The following is a 22,438-nucleotide window of genomic DNA, read 5'->3' on the forward strand; positions in this document are numbered from 1 at the left end:
ACATGTTGAAGATGCGTAGTTTAGGGTCTTGCCCGAAGGGCACTTTTTTTCTTCTTTTTTGAAAAAAAATTCGTCCCTGTAGAGAGGACGCCCTTAAGAGAGCAGCACTGTATATAAATTTCTCAACTACAGGATATACCATGACCATGGCCCACAATATGTTGGGGGTTCCCGGGGCGGTTCTCAATCGTTTAAGGCTGATGATATTGGTATGATGATTGAAGTAAAAAAAAATTAATACCACACACAGCAAGTGAAAATACAGAATTGAACATTTTATTAACTATGAAAACATTATATATAGCCTAATTCTTTACAACATTTTCGACAGAATTCCTCAAAATATAGTCATTTAGCGAGAGAAAGACTCTTATTAATATTATGGATTTTTAAATGAAAAACGTAAAAATTCAAAGCACACAATTTACGCTTTCTGTCGATAACAAACATAATCCAATGCATTTTTTTTCTGCAAGAATAAGAGTAAATATATATATATAACAGGGAAATACAAAAAAAACCAATTATTTGAAGTGTTAGGAGACATTTTATATGTACATAATAATCATTTGCAAATAACACGGATAATTTGCATGATTCAAAAAACAATCTCGATAAATCAAAACAAATAAGAAAATTTATTCCTTATTCAGTAACAAAATAATACTTAAAAAATACATAGTAATCGATACGTATTTTAAATGCAATATTTGAATACTTCCTGCTGGGTCTTTAATTTGGATAGTAAATACTTGTGTAACGTGTTGTAACACAGATTTTAGAGAGAGATTAGATCAAATTTCCATGGGTAACTATCCTAAGTATTATGATATGTTTTTGTTTTTTCCTTGTGATTATTGGAATGTAAAATAAAAATTCGTATTTATCCAGATATTATATTACTAACGAGTTTTATATCACATCAAATTCATTCGGAATTGTTTTTATTTTTGATATGGCATATAAAGGGTGGTTCGAAAATTTGTGTAAAATCCTCGAAGGGAGAGAGAGATTATCAAATTGAATCATTGGCAAAGCATGACCTGTAATGGACGATGTTCCCGGTTATGCTTTTGAATATGATTAATTTTAGTATTTTCAATCATCCTTCGAAGTTTTTGAATGGAATTTCGAACCAGTATATAGAGGTCTTCAATGTATGGCCCGCAGGCCGCATGTGTCACTCGGAGCTTTCTGCCGTGGCTCGTCAGCACTTTTATAAAATAGCTAAAAACATTGAAAGACGATCAAATAGAAAAAACTTCGATAAAGAAAGCAGAGGCCACTGAAAGTTATATACCGCGGTATTTTGAATCGTGAGGTCTACCAGTAATGCTGTGCATTTGATGCCTTACCAAAGCCGTATTAACAAGTTGGGAACTCCAGGGCTCAAACAGTTTTTGGAGGACTTACATATTTCGGGCGAAAAAGTCGGTATCTCCAAAAAGTTACGCATGTTTTCCAGAATTTATGTAAATTCTATAGGCTAAATTAGTCTAGAATTTACAGAAATTCTGAAAAACACTTCAGTAAAAAGAATTATTTCCTTATTATTATTTCATAAATAAAAATTAGTTTTGAAAGAAATAATTTCAGAGTTACTGATAGAAGTTATTCCGTAATCGATAAAAATTCATAATTAATAAAAAAATTATTCCATAATTATTGAAATAAATAACTTCAGAATTAGGCGGCTTTTTTTCTCAGCCCAATATATCAAGGAAACCGATATTTTCTAGACATTATAATATCCAGAAAGTTCTGTTTACTTAATTTTAGAATTGTTCAAAAAGATTATTTCAAAGTATGAATTGAAGGAAATAATTTCGGAATCCCTTAAGAATAGTTTCAGAATTAATAAAAAAAATAATCACAAATTTTTCCAGATTTTTTGAAAGAAATTACTTCATAATTAATCAAAATTCATAATTGATGAAATAAATAATTTCAGAATAAATCAGTTTTCACTTATTCGGAGGTCGCCTTTTTCAACTCGAAACCTCGTTGGCTCATCTAAGGAGATGCCATTGCGCATTATATTAAGCCAGTGGTTCTCGAACTGTGCACCGTCAACCTTTGTTAAGGGAACCTTGGAGCGGTGCTCCTGCCAAAGGTGCTTTGAAGCGATTGTTTGTTAGACTGCTGTGGGGAGCCGCACAGCAGTCAACAAGCGTTGATAAGGAAAAGGGATTTCACGGGTGAAAAAGGTTTGAGAACTACTGTATTGAGCCCTTGTCAATCTGGCTCTTATCTCACAATTCTAAATGACGCAGTATAAGTTAGGCGGCCTAGGCTTCATTAGAAGTTTTGATTTGGCCTGCCGGGTCAGTTGCACTGCTCGCAAAAACTCTCAATAAAATACGAGGGTCAATTGCACTGGGCTCCCTGTTATCAGATGGGTTGGTTGCACGGGAGCGGGATAGATAAGGTTCACCGAACCATCTTATCTTATTATCTTATCTATAGCAGATCAAAGCTGGTTAAATAAAGCGAAAATAACAAATTTTATAAAGAGTAGCGTACCTATGAAACTCAAGATGGCTGGATGTGGAGATACGTTAAACGTAATTGAGAAAAGTCGTGGGGGAGAACGCTTTCAGTGTAAAAAAAAAATCGAAATTATTGTTTTTGCGGTTTTGTATATCTCAGTACCGTCTGTATTTCATTCACAAGCTCAAATCACGAGACTGAGAAGAATTTGAATAGTCAAATTATTTTTAACAGTTGTGAAACGAAAAACTGTTAGTGATTTCAGCGAGCGACCCAAGAAGTTAATAAGGAAAGAAATTAGTGGCGAGTTTTCAGGTTATGCCGAAAAAACAAATGTGGAAGACATTTCATTCCCGCTTTAACGCAAGTGTGCCTCATCCCAATGTCTATGTATTTATAGAAGTTACCAAACAATTCCAAGTTGATGTCTATGCATTGAAAAACAGTGGTCATATCGTGAAGAATATGACAGACAAGAAATTTGAAAAGTAGATGAAAATTTATTCACACACTTTATTTTGCTTGGTTCTACTCACTTATTCAGTATGCTATATGTGTTTGGGGAAATAATTATGAGTCCAACTTGAATGTTTTAATAAGTTCTCTGAAAAAAACTATAAATATTATTTTCCTCTCGTAACCTTACACTATCTGCCTATAATTATAAATCAGACTATAGATTTAATATCGAAAAACTATGTATATACTGAAGTGTAATTTTTATTTATAAAAATCTTACTTGGTTTGAAATCAGGCAATGCCCAACAAACACATGTCTTCGTCGAGGTTTACAGTATAATATTATACAACCTAAAAAAAACTAACCCAAAAGTATTCAATTTATTTTAATAATCTGCCAAATGAAATAAAATATGAAAAGAATTAAGAGCTTTAAAAAAACGAATTATTAATTATAATAATATTTTACTACAATAGGAAGGTAATTCTTAGCCCCCAGTATACAGTGTTGTCACACCAAGGCCTCTGTAATATTTGTGTCTGTATATCTTGTTTGTACTTGCTATTATATGAAAGTGTTTGCCACCACAGAAATATTTGTTTGTATACTCTGGACGGATCCAGCGATCCCTTGAGTAGAATATTGCATGTACGTACAATGTATTTTTCTTTTCTCTTTTTTTTCTCAATAAAATTATTATTATTATTTTTAAAAAAAACCCCGACAAAAAATGAAACAGAAATATCAGAATAGAACTCACGAGATTCCAATATTTGAAAGCTATTTCATATTACGGATGCAATAACAACCCAAAGAAATTAGGATAAATGATAAGGAAATTGAATATCTCAGATAAATTAGACGAGGAAATTTTATCCTGACATAAAGCAAGAGAATTTAAACCTGTAAATTTTTTGAAACATGTCAGTAACTATACGCCACAAAATGGGGTGGGGGGGGGGAAGCATCCAGTGAAATATTCGGACATAGATATCAAAAGTAGAGCACCGCAATTCGGTAGCCACGCCTACCTCCCACTGCAACTGACCCATCTCCGGCCTGCCGTATCTTTTTTAAAGGTTGAAGACCCCTGACATATTACCTATATATGTATATTGGTAATTTTTTTCCCGTGATAAGTAATTAAATTTTCAGATAAAATCAATCGGTGTTTGATTCAGTATGGGTTAGAAATTCAGGAAAGGGTATGAATTGTTGAGCCAAGCTCTATACAGTAATTTAATTAGATAATTTTCAAAATAATTATGCGAGTTCAGTCCAAAAATGTTTGCCGTTAATGTTTGATTTTAGAAACACGTATATAACGTTCATTAATTATTTAGTATTAATATTCATTTATTAACACTTGTCGCACACCATTCCAGCTAGATATTTAAAAAAAAGTATTTAAAACATATAGAGATATGCTGGAAATTGAAAATATGCATTCATAAATTTTCTTACACTTTTTAGACTGAACCTCGTCATGCAGTAAAAAACATTGCTTAATCGCTCTAAATACATCTAAATAAAACTTTAATGATATATATCTACACCATGTTCCATTGTGCGTTAAGCAAAACACAACTCGATCGTTTTCCGATTCGCATGGAATGTCTTTTATTCTATTCGTAAACGTGGGGTTTGTTAGCAAACAAAAATTACATCGCGATCTCATAATGTTCATAAATTAACTATAAATTATGCTTTAATGATTGATTCAAAAATTAATCCTTTTATTGAGGGAAAACAAATATGAATCTAAATAGTTGTCATTTGGCACAAGAATTCCATACTGATTATTTAAGAAGCTATTTTATAGTACGTTTAAACAAAAACTTTGAGGTAGTATATTTATTTTTTGCTTTGGATCTTTCATCATTTTTATCATTTTTGATCATTGTCGCACCACGATCATTTTCTGCACACGAGGGCTAATTAGACCGGGACCTACAATTTAGAGCGATTCCGAACGTCATCTTTTTCATATACTCATCGAGAGGTTGGTGCTTTAGTCTCGGTAGTCTCGGTGTGGAACACCCTGCGAAGCAATTTTTTCTGTAGTCATATCGCCTTTTTATTATATTCCTGTTATACTTATATTTTTCATTTATTCAATTACTTTTTTAAAAATAACAATTATTATATGTATATTTTTCTTACATTTTCTGTGAATTTTTTTCAGTTAATAAAATTAATTTGTGTGTTGTTAATGTTCATTTCCTTACAGAGAAGTAACCATATAATCAATACATAGTTTTGGACATTATTTTAGTTTTTCATGATGTTCTGATTTTTTTAAACGAATTATTTTTAAATTATTGCTTATTTAATTACTTTTTAAAGACATTTGTGATGCAATTAACATTTTTATCGAGTGCTAACTTTTGGAAGATTTCACAATTTTAAAAACCTCGTATTAATCCAATAATGGTCAAATATGATTCATTTGTTTCATATAAGAATTGATAATATTATGTAGCTTTTTTCAAACACTCTGCATAAATTCTGTTGATCAAATCATATTGGACAAAAGACATTGATTAATGTATAACAAAGATGAACATGATTAGCCCCACGTTTACAAAAGAACGTTTACCGAACGAAATACTCGTAGTTTGCAAGTTTGATATGCAGTAAACAATACACGCGCGTTTACCCTTATATATATATTAATAACAACATATATTTTTCCTCTACTTAAATTAAATCTAGATTTTACATAACTATCCTCATTTTTTTTAAATTTCTCTACAATAATCACCACACAATGACATTCACTTGAAATTAAGTTAAGTAGCAGCCCATTGTTATTATTATTGTTATTATCGTCATCATCATCATAATTTTTTTTAATATTTCCAAAAAAAATCTTCTTTCACAGCTCATATTTAGTAGCACGAGTGATTTATATAATAACACTTCGAATCGGAACCAGGCTACGCGAAACAGGATTTACACAACGTCCAGCAATGAGTAGAAAAATATTTTACCACAGTCAGTTGTATAACGAAAAAAATGAATATGAGCAACAATAACGGTTTTATATTTTTTTTGTAAAAAGTCAAGACGAGCAAATACATTGATATGTATGTATTCAAGATATGTTTCATTTGATATGACTTATCATCGATCATCAAGATTTTATACAGCTACATAAAAGTACATCTAACACCATACCGCTGCTCATGCCTTTGTGGGAAAATGCGTTTTTCTCGAATTGATTGCTTTAGTAAAATGGAGTTTCCAAGTATATATGAATATATATATATATCTAGTATATTGATATGTATTTGAAGTTTCATTGATATGTATTTGAAATCTCAATGATATGTATTTGAAATCTCAATGATATGTATTTGAAATCTCAATATATGTATTTGAAATCTCAATGATATGTATTTGAAATCTCAATATATGTATTTGAAATCTCATTGATATGTATTTGAAATCTCATTGATATGTATTTGAAATCTCATTGATATGTATTTGGAATCTCATTGATATGTATTTAAAATCTCATTGATATGTAAACGAAATCTCATTGATAATATTCAGAATAAACTGTACTAATGTACATTTTTTGTTGACAGATAGATAGAAGTAGAATACGTCTCTTTATTATATTTGAAAGTACTTCACACCACACGAACACTCACAATAACACACGACAGTTTGGAAAAATAATGAAATGCAGCGAGGAGAAGTGAAAATTATATCTTTCACATACATATTTATGTATAGCAACCGGACAAAAACGTCCGATTGTAATCTTCAATATTTTAAAGTACAGAAAAAATTGTCGTGTATACATAAATATATGCAACAGCAGACCCTACATTTTCTAATTTTCTCGTTCAGTACGTAACTCGGAGAAACTGTCAACATACTTTCACATGGCAATTGGTAGAAGTAAAGAGACAAAGATGAAAGCATTGGAAAATTCTCATGAGTTTGAGACAAATCGTTTGAAAATCTAAGAGTTATTCAGAAAATATTGCCACTATAAATCTAAAAAATATTTGATATCAGATTTTTTTTTTCTCAATCAATTGATTGATTATCTCATTCTCTCTAAAAGCGCCGATCACTCCCATAAATTTTCTTATATGTATATACACATAATATGTTCTGTTTTAGAAGTTGAAATGGACACAAAACCACAGACACGTAGAAATACTATAAAAATGCGCTCCTCAAAACATTCATTTTAAGGCAGTAGTAATATTAAGCAATCGAGGTTTTTGGCAATTGCAAACGCTGATATGTCTTTGACTGTTCCTTTATTTTCTAAGGAGACTGAATGATGATATCAAGAAGGATATCTAATATGTTTCAATGATATGTTGAGATTTAGCATTCGAGTGTGCGTTCGATGAACGCGTTTTTGCGGACTTCGAAGGGAGCGACAGGAAGTTGTATATCACATGTATACAATCGAATAATAGTATATATATATATAGAAAGGTTCGAGTTATGTCGGACGCTGTGCTTCTAAGAAATTCATTTTTCCCGTATTGGATAATTAATTATAAGATTATGGTACGTCGACTTTCATAACAACATTGTCCGAGGGACGATGTTTTCATATTGTTTAATTAAGTTATTACATAAAATATTTAGTTAACGAGGAAAAACTAATTACAACAATAATTTTTCGTTTCGAGATTCAAATTCACATTATTGTATGAATTTATTATTTAGGTGTTCTCCGGACAAAAAAGTATCGAGCTCAAATTACCAATATTTATATGACTGTATACAATTGATAGGGCATTATATTTTCCAGAAAGCGCTCTGGGCGATTCAACGATAGATGAATATCAGTAAATCAATAAAAGTACGAGCAAACAGAATATTAACAGATATCTTATAATATTTAATCCTATAAATATTAAACTAATGCTTAATTAATTATTGACGAAGGGTAAGCAGATATTGAAAGATAAATTAATATCTTAGTTTATCAGTATCAAATAATAATTCCTTGGTTTTTGAACTATACGGTTTTGACATTTTTGTAAGGGAATGTGAAATTAGAGAGGAAGTGTTATTATGAGATGAAGTCATTTCTTAAAATAGTACTGTTTTTAAATTTATTTTTTTCGGTAGCACCAATAATATGAAAAATTATTCAATTTTCGAATGAAAATACGGTCGTCGATATTTTTCTCTCAATTTATTATTTACTCAGAACGACATGTACATTTTCAATTAAAATACAGTATAATTACTGGAAGGCGCTTCTGAATAATACTAGCAACATTCTTGATGATTTCAAGATGAGTGTAAATTCTCAGTGCGCATTTGCATTATACTTCAGGAATTGAGTAAATTTCATGTAAAAATCAACAACGAGTTTCGGACTTGACACAATGGCAGTACTGTTTTCGTTTCCCGAGCACACACAAGATGTTCAAATAGAAACACGCAATTTTATAATTCTGAGCATTATTTCTGATTTCTAGTGTTGACTGATATTTCGAAGTTTATATTCGATATTCGTGTGAAATATCTTATCAGCTTTCTTTCTGTTGAACGAGATAAATGCAATATCACCGAGAAAAAAATGTCACCGCGTAGGCTAATTATGAATTCAAGTAAATGTAAAGATGGACACTATACATTTGATAAATTATTTAAAAAAATTGAAGAACCTCTTGGAGCTTCTCACATACCAAGTTGACATATTCGTTGTTTATCAGAGGTTCACATATTAATTTACATAACACTTTTTTAATATCAGTGATCCCATTCAGCATGAGCAAGCGGTTCATCACACATTGACACTTTTATACCATCACAAAAAATTCACAGAAATCGGTAAGTGGATTAACAGCATATATAACACCACAGCGAGATTTTGCTTTTTATGTTTTCAAGTTCTTTCAAGATCTTTTTGCCTTTTATTTCGCCAATAACAATATCTATAATTAATCTATTTTGGCAGCAAGGTAACTTAAATCTATAATGAATCACATCCATTATTAAGTATAATCAAAGGTATTGTACGTGTTTCTTAAAAAATATTTGTATTCTTCTATTCATAGCAAATTTAAAGTTCAAGATCATGAATATTTTTTTTTTATTTGTTGAAGTTTTATGCCCTAATGACAATGTATCACAGTCTTAAACAGTTAGACATAGGTAAAAAGAATATGCGACAGTTAATGATGCACCATTGAATGTGCTGAATCACTAATGTAGGCAATTAATGATTGATATGTATTTTTCAGAGGATATCTTGAATTTCTTCTCCGCACTAGATAGTTTCTGATAATTTACAAGATAATGTTAGATTAGAAGTTGGTTTCATGCACTGTATATATTATTGCCAAAGCTCGAAAATGACCAGTTCGTGAATCGGCCAATTTCATTGTAAATTGACCGGACATTTGGCCAGCCAGTTCACGAAGTGGTCCGAGATCCTTGCGCAAAGATAACTATGTCCACGTTAGCTATGGCAACCCATTAAACTGCAGTCACGATGCGAGAATCATTTTATTAATCAAAATTCGAGAGGAAAAATTATCGTCTATATTATTATGTTTATAGCTATTTCTATCTCAAAAAAATTTCCTCTTTTTTTTCTTTCTCTTCACATGGAGCTAATTTCCCAATCCGATACAGCTACTATATATAGATCGCACGTTGGCAATGAAAAAAAAATGTATTTGGCGCCTATCGGACCGTCTTACATCGAACTTTGACCAGGGATCTCCGGCTACTTCACGAATTGACCGGCGGAAGCCCGAATCATTTCTGAAAATTGGACTTTGGACTCTCTGCCTATTCGCGAATCGGCCGCACTTCGGGCTTTGGCAGTAACATATACATACTTGAAGAATGACGATGGGCCACTCCATTTGCATGCAATCAGAGAATCCACACACAAGAAACGTCAGCAGACTTAAATTTCCCAAGAAACTAAATTCTTGAAGTTTTTCTTACGTGGAATAAAGAATTTAATGCATAGCTGTATTAACAGAAACAAAACAATTCGCTCTATTTAGGTGGTATCACGTTCAGTTTCAAGTAATTACCTAAATTTTCTGTATAAGGACACTATGTCGCTGACTATTATGAACCGAATCCGACTTTCTGGAAACCGCTCCGTGACATAAATATGCATTAAAGAATCTCGTACATCAAAATATAACAAAAATACATGCATACGCAAACATGCAATTGTTGCTTTTTGAGAAAAAAAAGTATTAATTTTTTTTTCAATATTCAAAAAATTATACTTTTTGTGCTATTATTTTTCTTACTCTAAATTAGTATTATTAATTCCTTCCGTATACCTCACGGTAGAACGGGAAACTTTCGCTGCATTTTATTTACGGTACTTCTTTTCAACAAATTGTCGACGGGATAAGGCATTTTTCATTTCTCAAGCACAGAAGTCTGTAAACATTGCTAGGGGGTATCGTTCAACCCCGCGTTATAACCTAACCGCAGTATAACGGGATGTATAAAATGGATTTTAGTAATTCAATAAAATAACGGGAACATGATGGTGGACGCGATGCATCCTATCCAGAAATACCGAGGTTCTACCGTATACCGAAAATATACGGGAACTGAGTATTGATTCGCTTAGCCTCGTGTGTTAATACAGAATGTGATACGTTATACCAGTCTCCACACACGTTGCATATGAGGCAATAACGCATTGCTTGAAGGAAATGTTCGGTGTGTCTAAGTTATTAGAACGGAATTTTCGCAATGTAATCAGGAAACGCAAACAAGGATACTTAGCCCTTGCTCTTGGGAAACGGTAGATTCAGAGTATTTCTCACCAATGCGCTGACTGCACAAATCTCATCAGATTAATAAAAAAAGTAGTTTATTAATAACTTAAATCGAGATGATTTTTATAAACTGCTGCTAGAAAATAATTTTTAATATCATAATTAATAATTAATTCATAATTAATATCACACGCTATATTAAATTCCACAAATGTATAAGTTCAGTTTCTTTTATTTGGAACGTCGGATATTATACTAGTCATATAGTCATATTCCCTCTCATGTTTTTCACATTTTGAAAAATTCGCAATAGAAGCTCTTATATCCTAAAAAACCAGAACCATCATTAGAATTCAATATAAGAGTTATATGGAGGGGGGGGGATATTCAATACAATATATCTAGAAGAATATCTTCAAGCACAGAAGTATTGATTTATTAAAAAATATTAACTTCTGTTCTTTACTCAGGTTGAAATTAATTATTTTAATAGGATTATCAAAAATATACCATATTTATCCAATACCAATATTTATCAATTTTTTTTCATTATTTTTGAAAGTTATCATGTGGGTGTGGTTTTTTGAAATACCTACTCAAACCAAAATAGTTATTTTTTTTATCGTTTGATGAATGCAACTGAAAAGTATTATAATAAAGCGTTTTGCAAAGCAGATATCTCGCTGTGGTTGGTATGTAAATATACGATAGATTCCGTAATATATATAAGGAAATAGCAAAAGATGCGGTTGATGTTTTGAACAACCATAACACTATTCATAAAAGACTTAGATAAATCTCAAGGGAACAACGACGTTGCACGAAACTCACAAGTTCAAGAAGATAGGACTATACAAATTACAACGATATGATAGTAATGTGGGGGGCTGCTGAGAGAGCTGGGATGGACTCGCTAAAAATCTTTGATATGTTGTTTGCACATTCCCGAGAATGTAATGCTTAGCTCGATTAAACATCGTTTGCCCGCCCCATCGGGATATAGCTTGCCACAAAAATAGCTCCATACAATAAAGTCTTTGGTAGAATTTCTTTAAAATTTGCACATCGTTACGAAGGGTCTACTGGTGAAAATAAAAATAATAAACTCTAGAAAACCTGTTCAAACGACAAACATGCACACAAGAACATCAAAACTTTGAATTATTTAGCCACTTACTTGACTCGTACATCTAATACGCTTTAAATTAACATATTTTCTGATCACGAAATAACTAAATAGATAAGAACTCTGTGGCCAACGGCTCCAAACTCGTTTGTTACCGTTGGCTGATATGTTGTTAGTTGGCCTCTGTGTGGAATCATTCCTCGGGCCAGCCGAAATCTCGGCCAGCTGCTCGGAAGAACATTCGGTTATAAGGGGCGTAGAACTGTCTCAGTTTGTGTATAACTTCAGCCGAGACAATAGGATGCCTCCTGCCTTTACTTTCATTCAAACATTTCTCAGTGGTTTCGTTGCGAACGCAATAAAACCCTTTAGTCTTATTATAGAAAAAATTATCTTTTGATATTCTATGCGCGAGTCCGAGGAATTCTTCTATTCTCTGCACTTCTGGGAAAGGATCCCTTATCAGATCATCACCGTCCACGATATGTATTTGTCTTCTTGGAAATACTCTATGCCATCGCTCGAAAAATATAGAATACATACTTATTCGTACAGCTTTATAAGCCGCATTCACTTGTCCATTTGGGTTCAAGACTAAATCTTCAAACGATGCTAAAACTTTGTCTTTCCTTGCTTTATTAGCGGCCAGCTGGGCATAATCAGATATTAACCTCGTCACGGGATCGCGCACTATCAGAAGAAGTCGGATGCTTTCGTTCATGGCTCGAATCCTTGCTGGAGCGGATTCTGTTATAAAATAAGCGGGACTCTTCTCAATCGTTATTTGATCAGGAAACGAGTAAGGCATTCGTCTTCGATACCACTCAAGACCGCGCCGGTATTTGTCATCTTCATCGAAGAAGTGAACCTGCAAAGATCATTGTCTATTATTAGTCGATAACTCTTAATATCTCTCATCTGTTATAACATTGTCTCTCATCTCATATCAATATTATTTCCCCCGCTTACGTTCGTAAAATACAGTTCATTCCGTAATTATTTCGGTTTATATTCAGCCTCAAAAACATTTAAATTCAAACGCAGGATTCAAGGAAATGGATGAACTAGAGGTAAACACACGTGGATAATGAATGAGATAAAAGACTTTTCCGGGTCACACTGTAGGGAAAATCACTATTATAAATGCATATGGTTGTTATTCTAAATACTGTTCATGTCAATGGTCCAACAAAATGTAACTCACATTTTTCTGAATTAAAATACAAATACAAAGGCCACAAACAGGCAAATTGTGCAACGAGGTGGCTGAAAAAAGATGTCCATAAAAATATGAATGTCAAATATAAATACAGCAACCCAATATAAAAGCATATATTACGAAAGAAAAACTTATAATTAATAATATATAATACACTGCACATAAAAAAAGATTATGGTTGTCTTATTTCCAAGTATGGATAGCTTCTCGATTTACATCAATATGTTTATCGCATTTCTGTTCAAAAGTGTCAGTTGTGTTAGAATTCACGACCTCCGCAGGTAAGCTATTCCATTTATTGACAACCATATATTAGAGGAAAAACTCCCTGCAACACCGCAACCCGATATTGTCCCTTATTAAACGATACTTGTGTCCCCTTGTCGAAGCGGTTGATTTATGGTGTATAAATAGCTCATGGTCCATCCTATCCGTCCCGATGAATATTTTAAACAACTCGATCATATTCATAGACTGCATATTAGCTTACCCCCCAGATATTGATTTCCTTAAAAACCTCATTGTCTTTTTTTTTAATATTCCCACAATACATGTATCTTGCACACACATATGTGTGTGTGTGTGTGTGTGTGTGTGTGTGTGTGTGTGTGTGTGTGTGTGTGTGTGTGTGTGTGTGTGTGAAATTTAAGTAGTGTACGTTTTGCATTCTTCGTTGACAGCAATAGTACATCGTCGCAATACATGATTTATATATATTCATTAAAACATACAGGGTGCATAGTAAAGTCCTTATACACCCTTCAACTTTTGAACCAATGATTTTAGAGTATCCAAATAACGTGTCTTTTTTGGATGTCATTTATTGAGTGTCATTTATGGAGCTGTTTTTTAAAATTAAGTTAAGCGTATATTACATCCCATAGAATTTATATGCTGTTCTTTCCCTTATTTTCAAGGGTTTTTTGCGCACAAATATCTCGGCTATTATTGCACTTGGAGACTTTTTTTGGCACAGGAGAGACAAGACAAGAACTTTTTAACTGAAATTCAGAGAACGACGGATTGTATGAAAAATTAAATTTTATATCTCAGTACAGACGTATAAAGCCCCTAGTAACAAAAATGACATATCTAAAATAGGCACGTTATTTGGATATTTTTTCTAGTTGAAAGTATGTTTCTATAACCAATGGCTCAAAAGTTAAAGGGGTTCATAAAATTTTTGCTATGCACCCTGTATATTTCATGTTTCTTAAACTTACCGAACTCTCTCTCTCTCTTTGTGTGGTATATATGTTACGGTAAATGTGATAGATGCGGTTTTTATGCATAATTACCAAGCATTTTGGTAAGTTTGATATGTTTCCCTAAATTTACCACTTTCACCGGCGATTATGCATAGTACCCAAGAGTGGTTGGTAAATTCGATATATTTCCCTAAAATTATCACTTTTACCGGCGATTATGCATAATTCCCAAGCGTCGCGTCGTTGGTAAACACGGTAAATCGTACTATATGATATACCATACATGATAATTCATAAATGTATTTTATCATTACACCGGTATAAGACCGTAAATTTGTTATCATTACATCGGGGTGTGATCGTAAAATTTGTTATCATTACATCGGCGTATGATAGTAAAATTTTATATCATTATATCGGGATACGATCGTAATATCATTATATCGGAGTTCGACTGTATTCATCACGCATACTAGACTCATTTGTAATTTTTTTTCATATTTATCAAATTCACCAATTACACTACGTATTATCCTTGACCACAGATAAAGGTTGATAAAGTTCAAGTATTTATCAAATTTGCCAACGACACTTGGTTATTATGCATATTCACCGATGAACTTATCAAACTTACCAAGACTATTAGACAGTACGCATACCAACCGGTTATTATGCACAACAACCGATTTAACATTTACTGCAATATATATAAGATTCCTTTGTAAAATATTCGTATGAAACATGGAAATCAATAACGAAATGAATCATATACATCTATACACTACCTTCCAAAGTTTTCTCCTTTGATTCCATTGTTGAAGTGAGAGTTGGACAATGAACAAACTGAATAATTTATATAACAAACTTGAAAGCAAATAAGGTATATCGTCACGGAAAATATGTTTACCATCCAAGTATAACTTGAATATTTTAGTCTGACATCGAAATTTGGTTGAAAAGAGCTAGCAGGTACAAAAATATTAGCACAATTTTTCGACTGGAAAAAAAAATTACCTCATCGGACGCTTTTTGGATGGATGGATGTAAATTGAGGAATTCCAGTAAAGCTCTGGTACCACATTTCCTGACGCCGATGATAATGCATTGAGGTAACCTCCTCTTAGTGCGTGGAAACCGGACCCTATCTTTGGCTGCCTCGTACTCAATAGCACCTCGTTCAGAATCTGGACCGCTTCCTTTGTATGAGTCGAGGCAAATTAGGGGAGCTCTTGGATAACCCAAATAGACCAAATGCAGTGCAAGAAAAAATGAAGTCAAGAAAGCTAAAAGACAGAGGCTGTACAGTCTGCTTCGAGACAGATGACAAGTTCTTTTAAAAGGAGATTCACGAGTTATATAGCCCCAAGAGTGAGGCGACTTCACAGCAAAACAGCAAGGTGGACATTGAATATCTTTCTTTGTTGTCATGCTGCATTCACCCCATCTGTAATGAGAAAGCGTGAACCTTAAGTTTCGATTCAAAATTAAGAAAAATGCAGTCAAAATTCGTAAGGTCACTTCAGGAGACCTGATGAAGCTGATTGCATGAACGGAATGACTAGAAGGATAACTAAATAAAAGAATTCAATTAGATGAAGGAATTTTCAACAATTTTTCTTCTAATTTGTTTAGTTTTGGAAATGTTATTCAAAATTAAAGCAATTTAAGTGATTAAAAAATCTTACACGTTTAAAACTTTTGAAAATCCTGCTTCCATTTCCACGAAAAGCAGAACCACTGCATCCTATTAAACTTTTCTTGGAAAATGACATCGTTTTTTCGCTATGAAGTCATGTAGCATTGGAAACCAACGAGAAGTAACAGGCTCTACACATCGTTGCTTATTTAAGCTCTCAAAATCTTAAGAAACCTCTCTAATCTCAATCTATTGTTCTCCAGGGATAGATTCGATTAAGGGATTGTTCAAAGAACTAGTGCAAAAGGTGTTAGTGGTAAAACCCAAAGGGCATACTAACCCCTATGTTGATGGTCCTCTGAATCTTTGCAGCTTACAATTGGTTTTTCAAAAATAAATTGAATGAAAATATACTCAACTTGTGGCAGGACTCCTCGACTTTACAAGTCTTTTTTATTATGAATGCTGTAATCGACCTTATAAATTGTTAAAGAATCTCTTACCTTACACTGTATGTAACTCCTATTTATTTAGCCGGGACTTTTGCGAAGTAACCTTATAAACATCTTTTGAGCGAACGACCTAACGTGTTTCCAGAAGAGGGTCGTGCGAAATACAATTAATGATTCCGTTGGAGTGCAGCGTGAGAGCGAGTATACAGCGATCGAAGCTCTTAAGACGTCATTATTGAAGAATTCATGATAATCATAATAGAATATTGATAAAATAAAATCGTATCACCGAGCTTGATGCTAATACTCAACTCGACTGATGACACTCATGGGCGGAGGTACGGGGGGGGGGCCATGGGGGGCAGTGCTCCCCAGCCTCAAAGGTGGATTCGACTGATATAATGTATATGTGTATATATATTAATTGACATCATCATCATGCAATAATGACCGTGCCTCCCCAGACTTTCAAGTCTATCTCCGCCTATGATGACGCTTATGTCCACCATCACTACAGTGATCCTTTCACTTATACGCCTCTCTCACTTATGCGTCTTTTTTTTGTCCCCTTGCACCGATGCAAAAGTGAGAGATTACTGTACTTGCAAAGAGTCAGTCTTTCAAGAGATCTATGTATTCGTATATTATATAAAGTTCTTCCTTTGCATTACAGACCACCCTTAATCGATGTTACCACATTTTGCTTTCTCGTGTTATTAAAAGTGCTGAGAGAATTATAATTTATTTACCTGTTAATCTTATGGTGTTGATAAACCGAAAATGGCTGACTGTGAGCTCCATCAGCTTCACGACCAATTATTTTGGTTGAGGCACGCTATCTGGCATGTGCGTGCCTTGGATGAGTTCTGTATCGATGAAGCTACCCTTATTTCCCAGTTACTTTGAGTTTAATGCTATAGCTGTGCACGTTGCGAATGTAATCCGGTGAATATTGGTTTTTACAATACCATTTGACTTGCTTTTTATAGAATATAGCCGCTATTCTTATTCTGTGCACCGAGACAAAATAAACACAGAGAATCTGGGTCTTATAAATCCAAATATTTTTCCTGTAGATGCAAATTGGGAAAAATATGCCTGTAAAATATTTTTTATACACGATGCCACTTTAATTTCAGTCACAAAAATATTTTTCTGAGAAAAGGGAATGCTGTAGGACAGCGGTTCTCCACCGGTGCTCCGCGGAGCCCTTGGGGCTCCGTGTGCACTTCACAGGGGCTCCGCGGCCACTCGAGGATAATAAAATAAATCAATACATTTGATGAACAAACAAAAAAAAAGTGGCCTAAATGGTACCGCCATATAAATAATATGCTAAAAAGGACTCCTCGAGTTAAACAGGGCTCCACCATAGAAATTATACACTGAAAAGGGCTCCGCTAGTCAGAAATGGTTGAGAACCGCTGCTGTAGGAAATATGAAACATTTAGAAAGAAATTTTTATGCCATCCTATATGTAAGAGAATAAATACCACGAGGTATTGTTAGATCTAACGACTCGTACATAACAAATATAATGAAGATGATAACATAGAAAATGAGCTTCGGCACCGCCCTAAACAAACGAGTTACATGAATGGATGAAAAAGTTTCAGCAATCAAATGTACTTATATTCAAAGGAAAAACTGCGGACGATACAATCGACACTTGGATTTTTCCTGTGACTTGGCGTCCTGCCTAAAGTAATTACTAGTCAAAGGAGGGCATTCATTGCTGACGCGAGATCTTTTTTTCTTGTCCGATATCTTCTCTTTTCACCTGCTGCGTAAATGAATGCAGTAAATCCAGCATTTTTGTTGAGACGTTGCATATATCTGTGTCACCGCTAGTCATTCCTGAATCATTTAGCAGTAAAGAAATTCATTGAGCCCCTATGAGGTAGGTTAATTGGCTTCGAGATCACGCAATATAGACATCAGCGATAAGGTTATGCAGCTGAACTTTGTTCTTAATGTATCTTCTCGGGGATTCACCAAATTGATGTATATTCCAGCATCCACAGAACCAGAATAATTTCCGGAAATATATATTACAGTTTTTTTTTTCTTTTTTAAAATAAAAATTAACCGATCATTTTGTCGAGTTTGTTTCGACTCAGAGTTGAAGTTCTAATAGTAAGTCGTTGATTTAAAATATGTATGTATGTTAATCACGATTGATCTCTTGATGGATTACTGTTGAAATTAGTAAATATCTTGTCATACAGCATGCGGAATATTGGGTATAAGAAAAGGAATCTGGAGGCGACAAACTATACAAGCGCTCTTCGACATACGTGCGTCTGAAGTTACTCAAACTTTTCATGGTGGTCTTAGCAAATCTTAGATTTACCTTAGTCATGACCCAAGTGCCATATGAGTCAGTTTATGAGTTGCTAGCGTTCTTTAGGGCAGCAAAATCCAAAAAGAGGGAAGGATCAGGTGAAATACTTGAATTATTGGAATAGCATCAAAGACGAAAATGATAACTGACTCACAGTAGGGAAATCTAACCCCCCCCCTCCTCGTTGTTTTGGCAGGGTGGCTTGGGAGCCAGCTAACGGGGAGGTGGTGCATAGTCGGCTCGTGAGTGATCGTGACGAATTGTGTAAAGATGCCTAAGGGTAAAATGACGAAAGCCGACATGAAAGTCGAATTGAATCAGTTGAAAAAAAAGTGCGGAGCTTTAAAGCGACAGGTAGAAGAAAAGAACACTTTGCTCTTTGAAGCTGAATTAGAAGTGCGACGCTATAAAGAATATAAAATAAAGCACGACTACAAGTCCCTACAAGAAAAGTGTGAGGATCTGGAACATGCCCATACGGAAAAGAAGCAGCCTAAGACTAGTTTGAACCACGATGTGGTTCTTAAAGAGTTAAAGAGTTCCTAATACCATAGATGAATGGAACAAACTGCCCTCCACTATTGTTGACATCCACACGATCTCTGGTTCCTTGTTAAATATTACTAAATATCTATGTGTAAATCAACCGCATCCTCTTGTATAGGCCTCTAGGCCACCAATATTGTATAAACAAGTAAATAAATGAATAAAGTTAGAAAATTAAGAACTAAAGAAGAAGTTTTCTCAGACGGAAGGAAGCTTCAAAACAGCTAAAGAAAAATCAAGAGAAGATGCTTCAGTGATCACTCAGCTAAAGGGTGAAATATCAAGACATAGTGCAGAAATAACACTGCTTGTAAGATTGAGGAACAACCATGCGAAATTCATAGATGACGTAAAAGCAGAAGTGTCTGAGCTAAGGGATATGCTCATCGACAAAGAAAAATAAAGACATGCTTTCAGAACTGACCAAAAGACACGAGGAAGAAGTGAAGCAGTTCACTCCAAAGAGTTGAAAAAGCTTAGAGGCCTTTGAGGCTCTCCAGTTGACGCAAAGACAAAAGAACGAGGGCTCATATAGAAGAAACTTAGGGTCAATCAGCAATTGAAGCTTGAAGTGGAAAGATTCACTAAGGTCAATGAGGAATTGCACGATCAAGTGGAGAAAGTTGATACATTGAGCAAATCCATACAATGTTTACGGGAAGACTTGGAGCTCGTCGTGCGAGAGAATGACTTTAGACGGCAATGTGAAGATGCCTTAGAAGAAAAATTGAACCAAACCCATTTGGAAGAGCTGCTAGAGTTCTCACGAAGCCATACTCCAGGAGAAGTGAAGTTGGTCAGGGGGGTGTCATCAAAGGGATTGCCTACAAAAAGTGGTGAAAAGATTCCAAAATGTGGAAACTAGAGAGGATGATGCTAGGATAGCTCAGACAGTGGAAGAAGCAAGTCAAGATCTGTTTGAGACCTGTCTGACATTGAGAAGTGTGGTCCTAGGTAAAAATGGGAAAGAACAAGTGGACAATAAAGAAAAAGAGGAGCCATCCTGGGATGGAACTAAAGCTCCGGCGAATTTAGTGCCTATTACAGGAAGTAGTGCCCGACCAAAAAGTGTTCGAGGACAAAGCCGCGTAATTTATTCGTCGTAACAAAGATCGGGGGGGGGGGGGGTAATGAAGATATCGTCTGCTCGCTAAAAAAACACTAAAACCCAGCTGAAGAAGGAATCTAGGTAAAAGATTTTTGGGTGACCAATAAAGGCGCCCTTACGGCGGAAATAAAGAAAAGAGAAAACGGAGCGAGACTTGAAAAGGGCCTCAAGCAGATTTCTGGAGAAAAAAACTTCACCTTTGAAGCGTTAAAAGTCAGAAGAGCTAACCCGAAACTGATAGTCTTTGAGATAGATACAGAAGTCCAAGAATACGACTTGAAAGAATCGTTTGAGATAAAGAGCAAGGCAAATTCCAGACTAGAAGAGGGAAACGGCTTTGGATTGTGCAGGTGCCTCCACTCTCCCACATGAAGGTTATGGGATACGGCATTAGTGTGGGCTGGAAAAGCTACCGGATTTAGGAATTTAACCGGTCCCTCCAATGCTTTAAGTGTTGGAGATTTGGGCATCTATCTAAGAAGGGTAAAAATGAAGAGTGCTGCAAGCATTGTGGCCAAGTTTGCGACAAGGCAATAGATTGCCAGGCTCAAGTGAAATGTGTGAACCGTTCACATACAAATGAATTGCATGACACCAGTTACAAAATGGAGTATTCCTGCTCCAATAAGGCTTACCCAGTACTAAAGAAAGAACTGGGTAAACAGAGAAAAAGTGTCAACTTCCTTTAGGAGGAGACTCCACGAACTGGCAGGAAGAGTTGACAGAATTGCCCTTGGACTTGGGCACTCAAGATAGAGCAGCTACTAACTTGCTTTGTTCACAGACAATAAGTGATAGATGTGTGTGACACGGACTTGGACTTAGTTTGTGCGTGTCCACTAAAGGGTGGGAGGGTACGCTACTCTTGGTCAGGCATCGTAAAGTAGGTAAGTTCGTATTAATGCGTCTTGAAGAAATAAGGCAAGTGGTCTCTTTACTGCGAATTGCAGGGCATTAAATTGTCACGAGTGTACAACATAGTTGTGCCCAAAGTTTATTATGTGGCAAATAGTCGGTATAAATGTCAACGTAAATGCTACTGGGGCGATGAAACACTAACGCTCCAGAAGATAAAAAAAAAAGCTTCCACTCGGGACGGAGTGGGGCTTTTCAAGTATTACGTCATCATTGATGGGGGGGAGGGGGTTTCCGATTTGCTGACTTTTGATGACAAGGGGGAGGAGGGGGGTTTGGATAATGCTTACGTAATCAACCACCCCTTATGAAAATATGAGTTAGGATTCAGAGGGGCAGAGCTGATGACGAAATTTTGCTGACAAGGGAGGGGAGGGGGGTCAAAAATGGCTTAAAATTTGCTTACGTAATACTTGAACGGCCCCCAAGAGGATGCGATTGAAAATGACAAAGATGTTTTTGATATTGGACAAAAAACTAGTGATAGTGGAGGATTCAACAATAGAGCTTAGGAATTTGTTCCATTCACCAATGGTATGAAGAAAGAAGCTGTATATAAAGCAGTCAATTTAGTGTAGGGGTTCATTCGAACTTGGGAGTGGAATTGCTTGGCACTGGAGCTACGGGATTTTCCGTGGCATCGGCTTCCTACCCTCGCATGGTTCTAAGACTGGGTCGGGGGAGCGCGTACTTATGCATTACCATTTTGCAACAATGGTTCAAATGTACCGTTCAAAACACGATAAAATTGTATTGCAATCCGATTTGTTTTCACTATATCAAGATAAAACGGCTATGGGAATCAACAAGATGATGAAATAAAAAACAGCCTGCATCACCTTGAATTATACTTCACTGCATTGTCAGTATGACAGTGTACGCAAGATTTCATAATACATTGATGCCATACTAATAAAGATCGCAGAATAAGGTGTGTATGAAAGGGGAAAAAATGTGAATTGTTTTTCATTGTTTTATAAGGGAGACCGGGACTAGCTGGCATAAGGAGTAAGTTGACATACAGCTTCTCTTTTCTCCCGTAGTGAGCACTGAGTTCTAGTATTGCCACTCTCAAACCACCTGAGGGTATTGCATCATCCATTGTAGTTTTAGTGTGATGGGAGCTTCCAGAGAGGAAGGACAGCAAGTTTCCTGATTTACTGCCAGAAAGGAATTATTT

The 22,438-nt window shown here is 34.9% G+C and overlaps 1 protein-coding gene across 3 annotated transcripts in view; it reads right to left on the minus strand.

The window, feature by feature from the left end:
- Window positions 1-314: 314 nt before the first annotated feature.
- The window catches only part of LOC149085114 (heparan sulfate glucosamine 3-O-sulfotransferase 5-like), an 80,140-nt gene continuing 58,016 nt past the window's right edge, over window positions 315-22,438 (minus strand). For all 3 annotated transcript variants that reach the window (XM_089232923.1, XM_089232925.1, XM_089232924.1), the window contains 2 exons: window positions 15,272-15,701; window positions 315-12,698 (listed from right to left, as the gene is read on the minus strand). In XM_089232923.1, the coding sequence (XP_089089049.1) occupies window positions 12,024-12,698; window positions 15,272-15,685 (1,089 nt within the window). In that variant the 5' untranslated portion in view covers window positions 15,686-15,701 and the 3' untranslated portion in view covers window positions 315-12,023. The remainder of the gene's footprint in view (window positions 12,699-15,271; window positions 15,702-22,438) is intronic.

The sequence above is a fragment of the Pholcus phalangioides genome, unplaced genomic scaffold (assembly GCF_987345545.1).
Source record: "Pholcus phalangioides strain wild (caught in Gottingen) unplaced genomic scaffold, Ppha-v1.0 ptg000007l_1, whole genome shotgun sequence".
Classification (NCBI taxonomy): domain Eukaryota; kingdom Metazoa; phylum Arthropoda; class Arachnida; order Araneae; family Pholcidae; genus Pholcus; species Pholcus phalangioides.